The 20,114-nt window shown below is 40.9% G+C and overlaps 1 protein-coding gene across 1 annotated transcript in view; it reads left to right on the plus strand.

Annotated features, from left to right (window-relative positions):
* The window catches only part of LOC117415866 (adiponectin receptor protein 2-like), a 54,829-nt gene that overhangs the window by 8,069 nt on the left and 26,646 nt on the right, over positions 1-20,114 (plus strand). Inside the window, exon 2 of the mRNA XM_034026757.3 lies at positions 8,483-8,738. Within this exon, the coding sequence (XP_033882648.1) occupies positions 8,676-8,738 (63 nt within the window). The 5' untranslated portion in view covers positions 8,483-8,675. The remainder of the gene's footprint in view (positions 1-8,482; positions 8,739-20,114) is intronic.

The following is a 20,114-nucleotide window of genomic DNA, read 5'->3' on the forward strand; positions in this document are numbered from 1 at the left end:
GATCAACAGTGTCAAAGGCAGCAGAGAGGTCGAGGAGAATTAGGACAGAGGAGAGAGAGGCAGCTCGGGCACATTTAAGTGAGTTGGTGACAGACAGGAGGGCGGTTTCAGTAGAGTGAGCAGACCGGAAGCCAGATTGGAGAGGGTCAAGCAGAGAGTGGTTGGACAGGAAAGTAGAGAGCTTGCGGTGTACAGTCCGCTCGAGGGTTTTGGAGAGGAAGGGTAGGAGGGAGACAGGACGGTAGCTCTGGAGGGAGGTGGGGTCGAGGGTAGGTTTTTTGAGGAGGGGAGTGATCGAGGCTTTTTTGAAGGCAGAGGGGAAGATACCAGAAAGTAGAGAGGTGTTGAGGAGGGAGGAGTTGAAGGGGAGTAGAGCAGGAGCAGCAGCTTGAAAGAGGTGAGTGGGGAGGGGGTCCAAGGCACACATGGTGGGTTTGTGACCCTGGAGCAGGGAGGAGAGGTCAGAGTCTGAGAGGGGCAAGAAGGTGGAGAAGGAGGGTGAGTTAGTAGGGGTTGCAGTGGGTGTAGGAGTTGGAGCGGGAGGGGGTGCGGGGGAGGGAGAGGTGTTAAAGAGTTTGCGGATATCTGAAATTTTAGAAGAGAAGAAGGAGGCAAAGTCATCAGGGGAGATAGAGGAGGGAGGAGGAGGGGGGAGGGTTAAGGAGGGAGGAGAAGGTAGAGAATAGTTTACGTGGGTTGTTAGTGGAGGCTTGGATTACAGATTGGAAATAAGCACATTTAGCAGAGGAGAGAGTAGAGGAGAAGGAGGAGAGGAGAGTGCGGTAAAGGTCTAGGGCAGCAGGGAGTTTGGTTCTCTTCCATTTCTTTTCAGCAGATCGCAGTGTGATTCTTGCCGAGCGGAGCGCAGAGGAGAGCCAGGGATGGGGAGGGGAGGGGCGAGCAGGACGGGAGGTGAGGGGACAGAGGGAGTCGAGGGAGGAGGTGAGTGAGGAGAAGAGGGTGGAGGTAGCAGAGTCTACGGAGAGTTGTGAAAAGGAGTCGATAGGAGGGAGGTGAGAGAGAGCAGTGGAGGCAAGGACAGAGGGGGAGAGAGAGCGGAGGTTACGGCGAGAGGTGACAGTGGGGGTAGGAGGAGCAGGGAGAGGGGGGAGAGACAGAGAAAAAGAGATGAAATAGTGATCAGAGAGGTCCAGGGGGGTGACAGAGAGGGTGGAGGGGCAGCAGGCCCTGGAGAAGGTGAGGTCCAGTTGACGGCCAGCTTTGTGGGTAGGAGGGGACGGAGAGAGACAGAAGTCGAAGGAGTGCAGGAGAGGGAGGAATCCAGCAGAGTGGCTGGGGTTGGAGAGATGGATGTTGAAGTCACCCAACAGGACAGTCGGGGTAGACAGGGAGGGGAGGGAGGAGAGTAGATAGTCGAGTTCATCCAGAAAGTGAGTGAGAGGCCCAGGGGGGCGGTACAGAACAATGAGCAGGAGTTGACAGGGAAAGGTTAGTTGGACTGCATGAAATTCAAAGGTACTGACAGAGAGTGAGATGAGATCGGAGGGGACAGAAAAGAGTAAGGAGGGAGAGAGGAGAAGACCCGTCCCTCCTCCCCGTCCAGTGAGACGCGGGGTATGGGACAGGACGTAGAGAGAGGACAGGGCAGCAGGAGTAACAGTGTTATCAGGGGACAGCCAGGTTTCAGTGAGAGCAAGGAAATCGAGCGAGAGGTGGGAGGCAAAGGCAGAGATGAAATCAGCTTTGTTAGCAGAAGAGTGACAGTTCCAGAGTGCACCAGAGAGTGTGCGGGAGGGGGGGAGAGGCAGAGAAATGAGGTTAGAGGGGTTAGAGGAGCAGTAGCGGAGGGAGGGCAGAGGACGAGGACGGGAGGACAGAACAGGGATGTGAGAGACAGTCATAGCAGGACAAAAGGCACAGTGGGAGCAGTAGGGTGGAGGGTACAGACCTGACTAGTAGAGAGCTTCTTCTAGAGCCCCGTTAGGTTTGGATCTATTGGAACAGCGTCTCAGCGCAGGCCTCCCCTCGCTGGACTCCCACAGCTAGACTCCCGGCTCTTTTGTTGAGGCTCTTCTGTTGGCTGGCGCGTCTGGCTGGTGCTGGTACTAATCACACACCAACTCAGCTAATTCAAACACCACCTTACAGAGTTACCAAATGTAGTTAATTAAAGATTACTTGAAGCAGGAGCTAGCCTATCTGCCTCAGTCCCTGGTTCCTGTAGACTGATCACTATTATATGCACACCCTAGATGGGTTCCACCTCACTAGGGTGTGCATATAATAGTGATCAGTGACGTAAAGGGTGGAAGACTCACTCAAACATATGAATGCACAATTAAATAAATAATAATAATGATAAAAGCTTCTGCTCGGAACTCAGATACAGGGAAATGGAAGAGCTGCAAGTCTCACGCTGTCACTGGAAGAATTTGATCAAGCTTGTGCCTTTGACAATTCAAAAATATTAATTGGATGTAAATATCTCTGATGTATTTGTAAGGGTCTTTTAATAGACCCTTTTATTAGAAAGTGTACAGACCCTGATTAGCAGTAGTACAATAATAATAAAAATAATAATAATAAAAACTACATGCCAAGCAAGTACATAAAGGGGAATTATCTGACTACAACATTTTAATTTCAAACAACAAAAGCGAACTTGCTCTGGATAAAAGCATCCTGCTAGAAAGAAAACAGTGGGTTCAGTAGAGATACGACAGGGCAGAGAAGCAAGGACAACAATATAAAGTTAAACTTTTATTTAAAAAACAAATCTGTACAAAATATACATTAAAAATCCAAACACGTCATGTCCTTGTATTGGTCTACAAACCCCGGATGTCCTGTGGAGGAGTAATCATATACAAATATAAAAATATATATATATATCAAAACATGTGCGGAATATCATTCTGCAACAAGTGGGGGGGGGGGGGGAATGATATGCAGCCCAACTACATAAAAAAATGCATGGAGGTTTACTAATCTAGTTACGATTGAGCTGTATGGGAACAGTGAAAAAAAAGCTATCGTCTTCTGCAATCGGAAAATCAATCTAGTCGGTCTCCATATTTGCTCAGTCGACTGTGCTGGGAAACCTCCCACAGCTGTCCTAGCTCCGTCTACGCAGCCGTGACGTCAGACGCAGACTCCCAACTGCAACGCAGACTTTTTAGGACTAACATGAACGCAGCCGCCAACAGCACTCGTTGTCGTTTACCATGAATAGTTTTCCAATCCGAATACATGACAGCTGTGCCCTTTTACAAGCATGGTGAGTTGACTCTGGTGAACCCCGCTCTGACTGCGCCGTGTGTCTGAGTTCCTGGTAAGTGACGCATTTGTGAACTTTGCAGAGTCTTCTGGGAATTGTAGTTCAGCGTGGTGATGTCGTAGCGCTGTTATGGGCAGTTGCTGTAAAGGTTACCGCTGTATTGTCCTTCGCGGTGATGTCGGCACGGTCTTGAACTCGCTCTTATGTCATGTAACCGTCGCTTAGTATCTCAATATATTATACTGTCACTAGCTATGAGTACCTGCATAGCTGTGTAAGCAAACAATTGTTTAGTGTACCAGTGAAGCTTGGGTCTGGAGATCAGTTGTTTGCCAAAGTGCATGCACTTGATAAGGTTTCACACAAGGTGACAGTAATAGGGGTTAACAGGTTGTTGCTCCTACATCCATTTTTAGTTAGAGCAAAAAACTGACATCTATCCCTTTTGTTTACCTGGTCCTTCGTTACTGTCGCTAGGCAACACTCACACCTAACCAGGAGGCCTGACTGCTACTGTAATTTAGCTGAATCTTGACTTGGATTCCTTGCAAAAACAATGCTGAAAAAAATAAACCAGTGCATGCTTTGGCCATTAAGGTGTCCAGAGATAATTTACATGATATAATAACTAACTTTAAAGCTTGTTATTTAGCAGCATAGTTTTTTTTTTATAGTTGGAGTTTGGAGGAATGTTTCCTGCAGCTTTGAGCTCAGTGGAGGTTTTCTATCAGGCCAACTTTCCTGTGATTGGTAAGGTGTGACACCTAAATTCTTGGTGGATGAGGAGGGAGAGAGGGTTGTGGATTCAAGAGGAACAGAGATAGAGAAATGATATGAGAAGCCATGGGAGGAGATGAGGGGACCAGGGAGTGGGTGTAGAGAGGAAGCAGGGGGGGTCCCAGGACTGAGGCTTGGGGTAAACCTGTCGAAAGAGAGCAAGAGGCAGAGGGTGAGCAACGCCATGTCACCCGGTACGTGCGATCAACGAGGTAGGAGGAGAACCAGGCAAGAGCAGTGCCGGAGAGTCCCAGGTCAGCAAGGGAGGACAGGAGAATAGAGTGGTCGACTGTGTCAAAGGCAGCAGAGAGGTTGAGGAGAATTAGGACAGAGGAGAGGGAGTGGAGAGTTAATGACAGAGAGAAGAGCAGTTTCAGTGGAGTGTGCTGGGTGAAAACCAGATTGGAGAGGGTCAAGCAGAGAGCTGGTAGTGTACCGCTCGCTCAAGGGTTTTAGAGATGAATGGGAGAAGGGAGACAGGAGGTAGTTCTGGAGGGATGAGGGATCCAGGTAGGGTTGTTGGGTTTTTTTTTTAAGATGATGCAAGCTTGTTTTGAAGGCAGAGGGGAAACTGCCAGAGAGCAGAGAGGTGTTGCAAATAAAGGGGCGATATTTAAATTACAATTGGGCGATACACAGCAATGAACCTGTGTAGCAGCGAGTCCATCAACACGCCTTTTTCTTTTTTTTTTCTAATCAGTGTTTCATATTTTATCCTGGTTATTGTAATGCCAGTAAAACGCTAAACTTAATTTGTGGAGTACTGTACATAGGATTACTCGCACATGACATTGCTGGACTGTTACTAAACTGTTTCATATTTTTTATTGTTATTGTAATGCCAGCAGTAAGATAAACAGGTCTTTTCAAAACACCTTCATTTATAGACTGAACTACTGTGTTGGTGGAAGACTATAAATATGATTCTCACAACTGTGCTAGTCATTTGTTTTCTGAACTGTTGTAATATAATTAAGTTTTCCTGCATATTTTAATGCCAGTAATGAGCCAAATGATGTTTATAAATGTTATGACATGTAAGTGTCTTCAAGGGGTTTTACTTACTATTATAGCAACAAGAGTCTGATTTGAAAATCTTGGCTTTAATAAAAAAAGACAATTGTGGTAACATTTATTAATTTACTTATTTTTAACTGAACATTATATTCATGTTCAAATACCATGTTTAATGATCAATAAATTGATAGAAAGTGGAGGAAAAAACAGAAAAAAGGAATTGGGCTTTTTTGAAAAACAGGATTTGCTATTCCCCAGAATGGAAATTCAGTAGCCCTAATTTGCGTTGACCCAGCTTCCACAAGCATCTAGTGTAGTGCTGTAAGGGTTCTGTTTAAGTGGTGGAACTGGTGGGTATCTAATGACTTTTTGAATTGCCAAGTATAAAAGCTTCCTCATTTCTGATGGCAAGAGCAAGCCAAGGCAGCAAAACACAAGCAGTGTCCATCCAAAAGATCGGGTGAACAATTTCTTATGTGGCTCCCAAACTCTTATCCCCGTCCCTTAAGTCCTGTATTTTCCAGTGAGATTTAAAAAAAAGAAGAGAGAAATTCTCCACTCTGGTGATTTTCAGAAGGTTTTAGCTGCTCTCCAAAACAGTATTCAGCTTTCACAGTATTGTATTGCTTCAGATAAATGAATCTGCAAAGTGGAAAATCAAATTCCTTTTCTGACAACAAAGGAAACCCTTTCTTGATCCTTCTGAGGACAAGCCAAAGCTTGAACAAGATCAGAAGATCCACCTCTTCACTTCAGATTTTGTTTCTTTCTTTAAAGTTGTCTGTGGCCCCACTGGTTGCTAGACTTCATGACTGTAAAAGCAATCACATTTTTGATTTGGTTGCATAACAGGTTCAGAGCATGTTAATCAGTTTTACCAGTCATAGTCTATTGTCCCTGAGGCGTTTTCTTTATCTAACCTACATCAGTAGCTTTCCCTTCTCTCCTTCAGTGCCGTGTCACTGTCATGGTGAAAGCTTTCTCGCTGCTTTCTGCAGTGTTACAGAGATTGGAAGGAAGGCTGCTTTTCTGTGCCTGTTCTGTGCCAGTATTGGAACACTGCAGCATTGCCCCCGTTGATACCAGGGCTTAGCAGTGCTACAGTAGTGGTTTGTGTTCAATATTTTATTTTTCAGTTCTTGTACTTTTTAAAGACTGAAATATTTAACCGACAATATAAATGAATTTTGAAGGTCTGACCATACACACAAAAAAGCAAAAAGGTGTTGCTATATTCTACAGTACAGTAATAATAGACAACCAAGCAGAATAATCCTTGAATACTGGAGTGCATCTAATTCCCTTGCATTTAGTTCTGATTTTATGTTTCTTTTAGTATTAATGTTCCAGTTAACATTGTTATTTGTTATTGCAGGACTTTATTCATTTTCTTTTTTTTTTTAAACAATATTTTTAGACAGAATTAGGTTTTTAGCACAGGCCATCCAAGAGACACAATTTATTTATTTATTTATTTATTTATTTATTTATTTATTTAAATAAATGTAGTCGTTGCCAATTATTTTTTTATTATTTTCTCCCAATCTGGAATGGCCAATTATTTTTAGACTCCGCTCACCGCTACCACCGCTGCGTTGACTCGGGAGGGCGAAGACGAACACACGCCGTGTGCCGTCAGCCGACCGCTTTTTTTACACACTGCGGACTCACCATGCAGCCACCCAAGAGCTACAGCGTCGGCGGACAACGCAGCTCTCGGGCAGCTTACAGGCAAGCCCGCAGGCGCCCGGCCAGACTACAGGGGTCGCTGGTGCGTGGTGAGCCGAGGATACCCTGGCTGACCTAACCCTCCCTCTCCCCGGGCGGCACTCGGCCAATTGCGCGTCGCTCCCTGGGAGCTCCCGTCCTCGGTAGGCAAAGGAATAACCTGGACTCGAACTCGCGACGTCCAGACTATAGGGCACATCCTGCACTCCACGCTGAGCGCCTTTAATGGATGCACCACTCGGGAGCCACCGTGACTTTTTATCACATGTTTTTTGACAAGCTTAGGCAGACTACAGTTAGCTGTCCCTGCATTTCTAGGATCCATTCTCTAGCTACTGCTTGCAGTGTATTCACAATTGACAATTGAGCCGCCGGTAACCAACGTAGTACAACAGCTTTAGTTCACACGTTATCAAGCTTGTGCAGCAAAATTGCTAAGCACATTCTTCACATACTACATTTAAATATCATACGCAATTCATATTTTTTTAAATGCGTAAAATGCCCAGTACGCAGCTTATCTGGAGCACTGATCACACATCCCACTTTATTGACCAAAGAGTGCAGGAAACCAATCTTTGTCTCTGTACTTTGCGATCTGCATTAACAGTCTTGGTGGCTCCTGTCTCTTGTGTTGTGGTGGTTCTGTATGCGCAGCCTGCACAATTTCATCTTGTATCTGGAGTGGTGTGCAAGAGATTGCGGCTACTTCAAGGTGACCGAAGTAACACAAATATAATATATATTTTTCCCCAACATGTAATTTAAGTTCTTGTTTCATTGTTTACTTGTGGTGCAGTTCAGATCTCTGCAGTTATGGTAATTCTGTATGAAACCCTTACATAAGCCTTTTCATAAGCCTTTCTTGAAATTTAGCATTGAGTAAGCAGCATACTGTTGTACAGTAACTGTACAGTACTGTTGTCTTGTGGATACAGTAAAGATTTAATGTTTTTTTTGTAGTTCTTTGTGAAGCATGTTAACACGTTGCAGCTCCATAGGCATTCTATACTGTGGGAGATCATGCAGATTGAGCAGATGTTCTATGCACATTTCTTCATAAGCTCTCTTGCAGATTAAGTCTGTGGGGCTCAGGCAGGGGTTGCTGCTGGCTATTCAGAATTTGAACTGTACAGTACAGTCTCTCCTCCCATTGGTTTGTACAAGTGTGCCTTAAGTGGGTATAGTACAAGCTTTATCCAGAGTTCTTTGTCTGTGTTTGTGTCAATTTCAACAACACTGCAGAAGAGGTAGTCCCTTTTGTTGGTTTGCAGAAGCAGAAATGAGCAGTACAAGAGGAATTCAAGCTATATGGTACTGTGTTGTGTTCTAGACTTCGCTGGCTTGGTTTATACTGTAAATATTACTGACATTTGTATTTCCTGTGTAAAATTTAAAATGGGAACTTGGGTTAACTTTATCTGTATCATTTAGGATTTTATAAAGGTAAATCAAGTCCCCTCTCCCTTTTTCTTCTACGCTGAAGAGATGTAATTATTTTAATCTGTCCTCATAGCTCATGCCATATCCTGGATCAGCCTTGTTGTGCTTCTCTGTACATTCTCAAGTGCAATTATGTATTTTTTTGTAGTGTGGTAACCAAAACTGCACACCAGTATTCTGGAGTCTTTGCATATTGGACGTACAGTATGTTAATGCAGTAAATATTATTGATTTTATATAAAATAATACTGTTTTTCGTTTTCCTTTTCTTTTGATCAGGTGTGTTACGCCAGACTAAGGAGAGTGTGTGTGCGTGTCAAACCCCCTTCAGTTAAGTGGGTTAATTGCAGTGTCAGACACGATTTCATTTTATTAAAGAAGCAACAGCACCACAGCCAAACTGGACAGTGGGGAACTCCAGGGCAGTGTCGGCCCAGACTTCATCTTGAGGCACCGAAACACTACAGAGCATATGTGTCACAGAGACCAGGAGACAGAGGCACAGCCCAGCGAACAGAAGGAGCAGCAACATGGGGTATGTAAAGTACAGGACTCTACCAGAGTTACATCCTTTCCTTATTCCAGGCACCAAGAACACATGGGTTATGTACAGTACAGGACTCTACCAGCCAGTTACATCCCTTCCTTATTCCAGGCACTAAGAAAGAACACATTTTTATTGAAACACTCCTGACCCAACATCAAACCACTCTTTTTCACATGCAACACATACAATATAAAAACAACCCTGGTGTCTATTTTGATGATCTAAACAGTAGCGAGTCTAAATGCTGCCGCTCTTTATATCAATCCTGCTGGTGTATTCCCCCTAAAGCAATTTGTTGACCTACTTGTTCACATTGCTACATGTAATAACAAATAAAAAGAGGACAACAAAAGTACAGGATTATACATTTAAGGGCAGTGGAATTAAGATCCCCCACAGTGTAACATTTTAAATCCATAATCCTTTTAAAAATATCACTTTTTATATTTATCTAACTTAAACATGGTATTTTTTTGGTATATTTAATTGCAATGCAGTTGGATCATCTAACGCTGCACTGCATCACATTGAGAAAGTATGGTGGTGTTCTTGCATTTTAAAAAGGATAACCTACTGCCCCCTTATGAATACATGCAGTATGTGCATGCAATACCTCTTAGATGAAGGTGTAGTGTACATATTTGTGAAGGCGGCTGTTGTTGTTTTTCTAAGTCAAAATGAACAGCTTTGGGTGTTTTCACGTAAAACATTATCTGTGTAACACAGTGGGAGGGGGTGGGGTACAGTCCTTTTAAATTTCTGTTTTGCTTTCTGAATGCTTGATTTCATTTAGGACCCTCTCCTGCTAAAAGTAGTTGTAAGTGAAGCTTTTTACATTAGTAAATTAACTATTGATTGTACTATTAATTAAAGGTTAGTAACTTCACATTTAAAATCTATTTTCCTGCCCTTAATAATGACACTTTCCCCTACCTGTAACATACAATGAAGCAAAACATTTTCAACACTCCAGAGCTGCATACAGATGTAGGAAGCATAATTCCATTCAAAACTGCAGACTGCTATAGTAGTATAGGAAAGATAACTCTACACCGAACAGCAGAGCAGTACACTAATCTACTGTACTATATATACTGTATCAGCGACCATTTATATTTGTTTCCGTAGAAGACAGTGAAACTATTTAATTAGTGGTGCAATCGACAACTTAATTTTTTAATCGACTAGCCCATATGCATTTATCGACAATCGATGCATCAACATTGTATTTTTCAAAATGAACATCCATTATGATTCAGAAGATCCAATAACTAAAAACGCTGCTGTGCATTAGATAAAATCACATGAGAACACTGTTAAGAGAACTTTTTATGTCTCTTTAACACTTTAATAATAAAATAATCAATACTGTTTTTAACAGAAATCATTTTGATCTGTTAAAAGTGTTTACCATCTACGTGAAATCCAATAAATGGTCAAACATCACTTTTCCGTTCTCCCTTTCCTTTACCCCAAAAAATTACCAATCTGTTACAGATTCTTACATTTTCAAAAATAAAATAATTGTGTACCTTTTAACCTTTTTTAAATCAGGAAAATGTAAATAGAATAGTTAACTGATCTGACTTGTCCAACACAAATCCAGAGGCCTACAGTTTGTATCCTAGCAACACACTGACTTTGGCTACCTACCGTACTAGCACTAATATAATCGCATAACTACATTATCAATGTTTTAATACGAACTGGCAATGGGAAAATTCAAACTGGGCACGATTTGATGCGTCAGTTCACCAAATGTAATCGAAGCTCTGGAAATTTAAGGATGGATCCATGCATCGATTGAATTGTTGCATCTCTATTAATTAGTTATCAGTAGTCTTTCTGTAAAGATACTGAGTAGTGGCACTAAATCCAGAAAACAATTGTATGATATAGGACACAAAAATTCAAAGCAATGAAATCTGTTTTCAAAGTAATGGTGACACTGTGTAGTACACACCAGCAATAAGTATTCTTAAACTCTTTTAAGCCGGAGTGTAAGGCAGTGGGCTACAGTAAATTCAAAACAGTTTGTAGGAAAGTGTGGTAGATGCAAATATTGCTGTGCTCCTGCGGTGCTTATTTAAGTCTCCCACATTGTTAGAATGCATCACTTGACAAAGTGCCCTTTTTGTGCAGTCCCGTTACTGTCCGTGGACCCAATCTCAATCCACATTTGAAGACCCCAGATGAAGAGGAAGTCATCTAGCTGTTGAATTTAAATGTATACTATCTATCTTCAGTCTACTATCTGCAGCTGGTGGTGCATATTTCTTGCGACCAGGACATGGAGGTGTAAAGTGAACTTTTCAGTTTTACATGCAGTATATCTAAAGAACCGCTTGTCTTACTGTGGTGAAACTTGCTCGGGACAGTTCTAGAGTGTCACATTCTGTGGACGTAACAGACAACTTGCATCTGCAGTACATAATCCTATAATTCATTCTCTTGTCATTTTCTGCAGTCCATTTGCTGTGTTTTGTTTGCTTAATACATACATTTTACACTATATAAAGATGGATAATAAGTGTTTTTAATTGATTTTACTGGGAATGAAGGATTTAGAAAGATATAAAACTGGATTTTTTTATAAATCTAATCTTACTTATTTATTTTTCCCCAAATTGGGATGTCCTATTATGTTTTTTCTCCTCACCGCAGCGAGTCCCCACACATCACGGACGTTCTGAGGACGTGTGTGAGCATCCTCCTATCTCACAAGCCTAAAGCCAAAATCGCTTTTATGCTGAGCAATCCAGAGCAGAGGTGGGTGGGCTACCGATCCCGGAGAACAGAGATCAGCCCTGCTTTTTAGCCACGCTGCTCGTGGCCAGTAGGGTTCGCTGTTGCGTGATGGAGAAGCAATCCCTGACGGTTTCCCATCCCCCACCCCGGGTCAGCAGAGCCAATGTGACGCCCCCCTTGGGGTCCCTAGTAGTTAAGCCTCTTTTCACAGCCTGGACGCGAATTGGCGCTGTCATCCTGCTCTCCCAGCGGCAGCGCTTTATTTTTTTAATGCAGAAAAAGCAGCTGATCCTAAAGCCAGAGCTGTGAGCAATGAAATTGCTGATCATCCAGAGGTGTTGGCTCCCTGCTCAGCCCATACACAATCTACACAGAAGTAGGTCAAGTTGTAAAGATGATCTTTTTAGTAATCGGCTGCCCAGGCCATTATTCTTTTGTAAAGTGATCATGCTTCTGTCTGGGTCAGTGTGGCAATGCGCCCCGCCCCTGTGTGCATTTGTGTGTTATGTGTTGCGTGCGTGTGTTAATGTCGGTGTATAGATTGGTACACGGGATATAAACGGGTCTGTGATTCACGTGTGATTTAAAAAGGTAGATTTGTATTTAGGCACGAGGAGGGCACAAATCACTTCACGTGCTGGTTAAATGTAATATGTGAGCACGGGGTTGCACAGAATTAATTCATGTGCTGGGATTCAAGTGAATAATTAATTAGTAATTGAATCCCAGCACAACAGTATATATAGATGCACATTTTCATTCAGTCGGGGTTGGGTGTTCGGTGAGTGGAGAACGGGAGAGAGGCGGAGGAGAAATAAAGTAAAATAACGTAACATAAAAATAGTGTTTTCACTCACCGTGTTTGTTTGTTTGTCTGTCCATCCACCGTTTGTGTGTTAGTACGTTTTGTTTGTCCTTTTATTTTGGCCTCAAGTGCCGTGTCCTGTTTTTTGTTTCAAACCTTTTATTTTCTGTTCTGTTTATTAAATGCTGAGCGAAAGCATTCGCTCAGCTTTACCAAACCACACATCTCTGTGTGTTACTTCCTGGCTCTGGTCTGACACCACCCACTCCGGCCGTCTTTGTGACAGTCAGCTTTCAGCAGCTGCAATGATATCCTGATATTTGATAAAGGGGGGTGGTGAAATATTTCACAAAAGTATTCAGACCCCTGACCAATTCTCTCGTATTACTGAATTACAAATGGTACATTGAAATTTCGTTCTGTTTGATATTTTATTTTAAAACACTGAAACTCAAAATCAATTATTGTAAGGCGACATTGGTTTTATGTTGGGAAATATTTAAGAAAAATAAAAAACTGAAATATCTTGCTTGCATAAGTATTCAACCCCTTGTGCTGTGGAAGCTCCCAGTTTACACCGATGAAAGAAATTGCCCTAAGTGTTTGGATATCCCAGTGAGCACAGTTGGATCAATAATCAGGAAGTGAAAGCTGCATCACACCACCCAGGCACTACCAAGAAAAGGCCGTCCCTCAAAACTCAGCGCTCATACAAGAAGGAGACTTGTGAGAGAAGCCACAGAGATGCCAACAATCACTTTGAAGGAGCTACAGAGTTCAGTGGCTGGGAGTGGAGTAATGGTGTACCAGTCAACCATATCAAGAGCTCTGCATAACAATGGCCTGTATGGGAGGGTGGCAAGAAAGAAGCCGTTACTCAAAAAGTACCATCTGAAAGCACGTCTGGAGTTTGCCAAAAAGCATGAGAGTGACCCAGCTGTGATGTGGGAAAAGGTTTTGTGGTCAGATGAGACCAAGATAGAGCTTTTTGGCCAAAACTCAAAGCGCTATGTGTGGCGCAAACCTAACACTGCCCATGCCTCAAGACACACCATCCCTACAGTGAAGTATGGTGGTGGCAGCATCATGCTGTGGGGATGCTTCTCATCAGCAGGGACTGGGCATCTTGTTAAAATTGAAGGAAGAATGGATGGAGCAAAATACAGGGAAATACTGCAAGAGAACCAGCTTCAGTCTGCTAAAAAACTGAAGCTTAGGAGGAAATTCACCTTTCAGCAGAACAATGATCCCAAGCATAAGGCCAAAGCAACATTGGATTGGCTCAAGAACAAAAAGGTGAATGTGTCCTACAGTGGCCCAGTCAAAGACCTGATCTCAATCCCATTGAGAATCTGTGGCACTATTTGAAAATTGCGGTCCACAAGCGTCGTCCAACCAACCTGAACAACCTGGAGCAAATCTGCCAAGAAGAATGGGCCAAAATCACTCTGACACTGTGTGCAAAGCTGGTACATACTTACCCCAAAAGACTTAAAGCTGTTATTGCAGCGAAAGGTGGCTCTACCAAATATTAATGTGTGGGGGTTGAATACTTATGCAAGCAAGATATTTGAGTTTTTTATTTTTCTTAAAAATATTTCCCAACATAAAACCAATGTCACCTTACAATAATTGATTTTGAGTTTCAGTGTTTTAAAATAAAATATCAAACAGAACGAAATTTCAATGTACCATTTGTAATTCAGTATATGAGAGAATTGGTCAGGGGTCTGAATACTTTTGCAAGGCACTGTATGTGTGTGTGTATATATATGTATGTGTGTATATATATATATATATATATATATATATATATATATATATATATATATATATATATATTATATATTATACACACACCACATTTTTTTTTTAATAAACTGTTTAGTGTTAAAAGACCAAGTTACTGTCTAATCAACAGCTGATGATCAAGGCACTGTGTATGTGTGTGTGTGTGTGTGTGTGTGTGTATGTATGTATGTATGTATGTATGTATGTGTGTATATATATATATATATATATATATATATATATATATATATATATATATATATATATATATATATATATATAATATATATAAATATGAAACTGCACCAGCCATCTCATTAGGTAAGTTAATCATTTTCCCGTATTGGAATCATTATCAATTGCCGCACTATAGTGGAAAGCAAAATGAATAGAATTTCATTGTATAGCGGCTATATGTCACTATGATAGTAGTACATGGTACATACAAATTTTTGGAGGTTCAGAAGGGGTCCGCACACCCAAAAAGGTTGGGAACCACTGGAGAACCGTTAAACCAATTGTAATGAAACTTGCTAAGGACATTCTTTGGCACAAGTGATTTATTGTACCATAATGCAGGGCTATACTAGCTGGAGTATATGTGGACATGTGTTCATCTGTATGTATGGAAAACATGCATTTTTACATACTCTGAATGTGCTTTTACTGCCTTGGCGGGGATGTACAGCATGTCACTTACATACAGCACTTGTTTTACTTTTATACAGCACTATTTTGCTTCGATCACAATATTTTAAACTGTAGGCAGAAAAAGCATGTTTTTTTATTTTCAGTTAAATAATGTAGGAGAAAATGACTGTTTCAAACATACAGTATGTATTTTGAAATATTTAATGTGAAAGGTGAAATGCGATTAACACTTCACAAGCTTTAGTAGTTTTTTTTTTTTTTGTACTGTTGTGTTTTGATGGTGAAATCTTTCTCACTAGCCTTGAATAACAAAATAGTGAAACTAGATCTTTAGAAACTCTTAGAAAAATAATAAAAAGACACACTTTATTTAAAAAGAAGCCTTAACTGTTCACCGTAAATGGAGCTACTGTGTTAATTAGTTGCACCAAGGAAGACTGCAAATACAACCTTAAAAGAAATCTTTATAATCAGACATGTTAAACAAGCTGAACAGGACCTTGTTCCCTTCCTGCTTTCATGGTCACATGCCGCCCTGCACAAAGTTGACTCTGTACAAAGGTCACAGTCTGCTGGGCAAAAACAAAAACCTAGACAAGAGAAACATGTGATTCTCACAACTCAGAACTGTCGGTGGGACTCAGTTATTGGAAGGCTAAATTTTATGTAACATCCAAACTGTGTTTCTGGAGATGTATTAACCTAAAATGTGTGTTTTGAAATGGGATTAAATTCTCCCTTGCACAACATTTGCTAATGGTTTTTAACCACTGTGTATTGTGAAGCTACAATACTAGTACAGTGTACCACCCCATTAAATGAATTGATTTTAAGTGGCATCGAATTGTTGGGGCAGTTTGGAATGTTTACAGTTAAAGTAAAATAGGAGACAGCTTTGTGAATATTCTATGGAAATAAATATACTGTAGTGAATATTGAAATATAGACTTTTTTTTATATTTGAAGCACATACAGCTTGGGGGTTTGTTTTTATATCATGGTTCCTCATTGCTTTCTTTCTTGGTATCTTTCTACAGTTACTTCCCTGCTTCTGATAAACATATGCAATGCAGCATCCTCATTTTGTGATGTAGTTTATAGAAAAGAGATTGAAATAGTGATACCTTGCATATTTTTAAACAAAAGCTGATCTGATGTTGGCTAAAATGGAACTGTGGTTCTCTGGTAGCTGATTGATTTTTCTCAGTGAACAATTAAAAAGGAGTTTTATGCCTTTCTCAGCGATAGATTTTGCATTTCATTCAGGCTTGATAGTAATGAGGCTGATCTACGTGCTAGTGATGGCTGTGTTTAGTACTCCTATATCTAAAAGCTTGGACTATAAAAGCTGGGGTCTTTCCGTTAAATAGCAGTTCGTAAAAAAAAAAAATGAATAAGGAATAATAATATAGGGTTGTTTTTAGTTGTATCACACAACTGTATAACTGCATATATGGCATTCAGTGTCTGTGGAGTGAAGAATCGTGAATCATCTTTTTATTTTATATTTATGAATCGCAGCTCCCTTAACATATCACATCCCAGATACAAAGTTATCAGTGTTGGTGGTGGGGCTACTTTTTTAGTTGAACCAGATTTACATTTGGCTGTTGGATTGTCCAAACCAGACTTTTATTGGAGGCTGGGCAATAATAGGAACTTTACAGTCCCGTCATAAATTTTTTTGTCCCATCCGGTGAAATGTTTCAATGTAATTTTTGTTCCCCTCCTGTCCCACCAGAATTTTTCCGATCCCGTACTGTTCAGTACATATCATTTTTTTTCATTCCCATCCCATCTCGGCTTGTCAAAAAAATGCCCTCTCCCATTGTGTCCTGTGATCTATAAGAAAAAGAGAAGAGACTGATTTATTTTAACCTCTCACTGTATGACATAGCTTACAGGCAGGCTGTTTTTCGGGCTACCCTTTTATTTCTTGTTTTTTTCATTCTCATTCTGTTCCCAATTGAATTTTTAAAATGTCATTCACTAATGCCATATTACCTATTACAAAAATAACAAGAATCACACAAAGCTACTGCCAACCATTTTATTATTCATAACGTGTTGATAACACACAAAAAAAACAAAACAAAAAAAAAAACCTTGAGGGCCAGTCTTTTGAGTTTCACTCCAACTTGAACTCCCAGTAAGTTTAATGAATCCAATTATTTGCTGAGGTTGACATATTTAAAGTGAGTTTAGGTTTTACGGTTTTACTGTAAATGTTGGCTGCAATCAACAATAGCAAGATGCAGTGGGATTGAATTGAATGGGTGTAGCTTTGTAGCTTATCTGACAAACTAAAGTTTGGTACAGTACTGCTCTTCCTGCAGCCTTTAGTGTTGCTCCCACACATTCCCGTGAGATTTAAAGCTCTTTACTCCCGGTCCCATCCTTTCCTACCAGTTTAATTTCCGTTTCCATCCGTTCCCGCAAACCTAAAGAGAAATTTATTCCCATGCCATGGGAATCCCGTGGGGACTGTGGGAGTCCTGTCCTAATGTGGCTCTCTAATCAGCAGTCATTGCTCCGTTGACTTGTATCTGGGTCAAAAGACAATGGACAGTGCATCTGTTTGAAAGATTTGGAGATTGTGCTCTTTAGCCCAGTTAAAATATGTATTGAGCAATGTCGGGGCATGCATGGTACACTCTACGTTCATCTCACAGAGTTTATAAATATTCCCTCCCTGTCTTACAGGTTATATGATCGTATATGGTTATATTAAATCATTTTTAAAAAAAGAATACCGGACCAGTCGGTTTTAAACATTATTTTGTTTTGTTCTGTGGTGGTTTTTCTTATGGTGACATCACCATCACCAATTTCATGGCAAATTCTGTTTATATATTGATGAAAAATGTATTAAAGTACAGTATTGTAATAAAAAAATGTCTGAAGTCGGGTGGATGACCCTTAAAGTAAACTCTCCATAATGTACATGTATTGCACGGTGCATTAGCTACACAAATCTGCTTTTTTCTGTGGAGAATCGGTCACTACCAGAAAGCCTATAAATCTGTGCACTCAAATAAAGCTGATAATACCCTAGTTGAGCATCTCAATTGTACTACATTATTGTACCCAGAGACTTTTACATCTTCCCATTTTTTTTTCTTCTTTCTGGGATACAATATTTTGTTGCTTTCTGTTTTAAATCAGGCTGTTCTGATTTAGAATCTGTTAACGATGCAGAATGATTGTAGTGCACTCTAAAGAAGAATTTTTCTCTGTATAAACTGATGCACACTGGTACCACTTTTATCATTCCGATTCTAATTTTGAATACTTAGTTATGTTTTAATATGCACCTGTCACTACCTAGTTACTGTATGGGCCAAATATAGTCTCTTGGTCAAGAGTCTGTTGTCCTGCACAGGCTTCTCAAATAGAGAATCCTTAACACTGATTTGGCTAATCTGGTTTTTGTGTTAACTTGAAAATTGTTAAGCTTACAGACTAAGTTTGACTAACTTCTTTGCCTGTAATGCACACTTTGGTATACTTTTTTGGCAGACAGATGTATTCTTTTAGAAGCAAACCCTTCTAGAAGGGAGGTTTTTAATTACAAGACCAGAATTAATGTGTAAATCGGACCTTGCTAGAGAATTAGCAAAGTTGGGCCCCAACTTACTGAAAACTAGAACAGGACCTTTTATTGAAGCTTCAGTTGTACATAGCAATAAAAAAAAGTAAATTAAAATTAACGGTGTGACAAATATTCAAATGTATTCAGAGGAAACATAACATGTAGGTTTTTGTCAGTATCCGTTGTAACTGCTATGTAGCAATATAGTGCTATGTTATACAACTTTTCATCGTATTCAAAATTAGGGAAGATAAGAATATGGCATTTGAAAGAATCTTTGAAAAAGTTTCCTCCCAACACCTTAATAAATATATAGAAAGGTGGACTTATAACTCCCAAACAGCTATGCACCCCGTCTGCGTACTTTTGCATTTCAAATGGGTCCGTGACGGATATCTGTGACGATGGCTGTCTTCAAGTTGGGGGCGTGCTTAACTGTTACATATGCCAAGTAATCTGGAGGTTGTCAAATTTGCGCAATGCTCTACAACACGCAGGATTGGGTGGTGTAATTGCCCGGGGAGCCTGCGTGCAGCTCAAAAAACCATCTACATCACAGCTCGAGGCGACTGCAACGCCATAGCCGCACAGACGGGCGTTGAGCGAAAGCTTGTTTTGTATACACCGAGTAGGAGAGCGTCTGCTCCAGAGGTGAAAACCTGCTACAGTGGAGAGTGCCTCTGCATGAAACCTTTACACTCCAAGACAGTGCTCGTGAAGGCATCGCCCAGCCGAGGCCGTCGGAAGAAGCCGGAATCGCCAGGAGGACGCCGGGACTTAGCTAGGTTAGTTTAGGAGATTTGATCCCAACAACCAGTATAGAGAGGGTTTTGTAGGGTAAGTTCCTGGAGTGGGATGTCTCGTTCTTTTAGTGAAGGTAGTGCTCGCCATGCGTGGCAAACCTTTTATTTTTATCTTTGTTTTCTTTATTAAATGTGACACTAAGGCTACCATTGCTGGTGCCCTAATGGCAGCACTCTGTGTATTATTAAATCTGCGCACCTGTGTGGTGTGTCAACACCCACTGCTCTGTGTTTGACTCCTTATTATCCAGTGACGACCCACTCAGGTAACATTGCCCTGTTACAGTGAGCTATTCCAGATTTTTTACTTGGAGTTTTTCTATACTTTGACATGCATTTTGAAAAATTATTAACCACCTGTTGCAATAGCTGTCATCCCCGATCTACCCACAGAGAAGGCATAGGGCTAGCAGAAGTAAAGCTTCCCCACATTGCCACTCCCCAAACAAGCCTCAAACCTGCCCTGGAGGGATAACCCATACTCTTAATGGGTGTGGTTCAGTCTCCATGATTCTGCAGTCTTTGAGACTGCAGCTTATATAAGGTGGCCTATGTTAAATGAGGAAGAAAAGCTATACTGCTTTACTAATCTGCACCATCTAACCACTACAGTGCATCTCTGATATGATTTTGATTCCAAATAAATGCCCCAGAAAAGTCTGTATCATGAGAACGCACAAGTTTCCCATTAATAATTTGCATGAATTATTACTGCAAAAATCTGATAAATATGATTTTAAATGCAGCAAATCGGCAATTTCAGCAGATCAGGACTTGTTTGTTTGCCGGATGCTGTATTAAGGGTTCCTGTGAAGCATATTCAACCACCGATTTATTGCTTAACACAGACAAGTTGGAGATTTTATTGTTTTGTCATTAAAGCATCATTTAGCAAGTCTGTTTTCCAATTATGACCCTGGCATAATCTATAATCGTTGTTTAATTTTATTCACAAAATACGATGCCATTGCAAA

The sequence above is a fragment of the Acipenser ruthenus genome, chromosome 7 (assembly GCF_902713425.1).
Source record: "Acipenser ruthenus chromosome 7, fAciRut3.2 maternal haplotype, whole genome shotgun sequence".
In the NCBI taxonomy this organism is placed as follows: Eukaryota; Metazoa; Chordata; class Actinopteri; order Acipenseriformes; family Acipenseridae; genus Acipenser; species Acipenser ruthenus.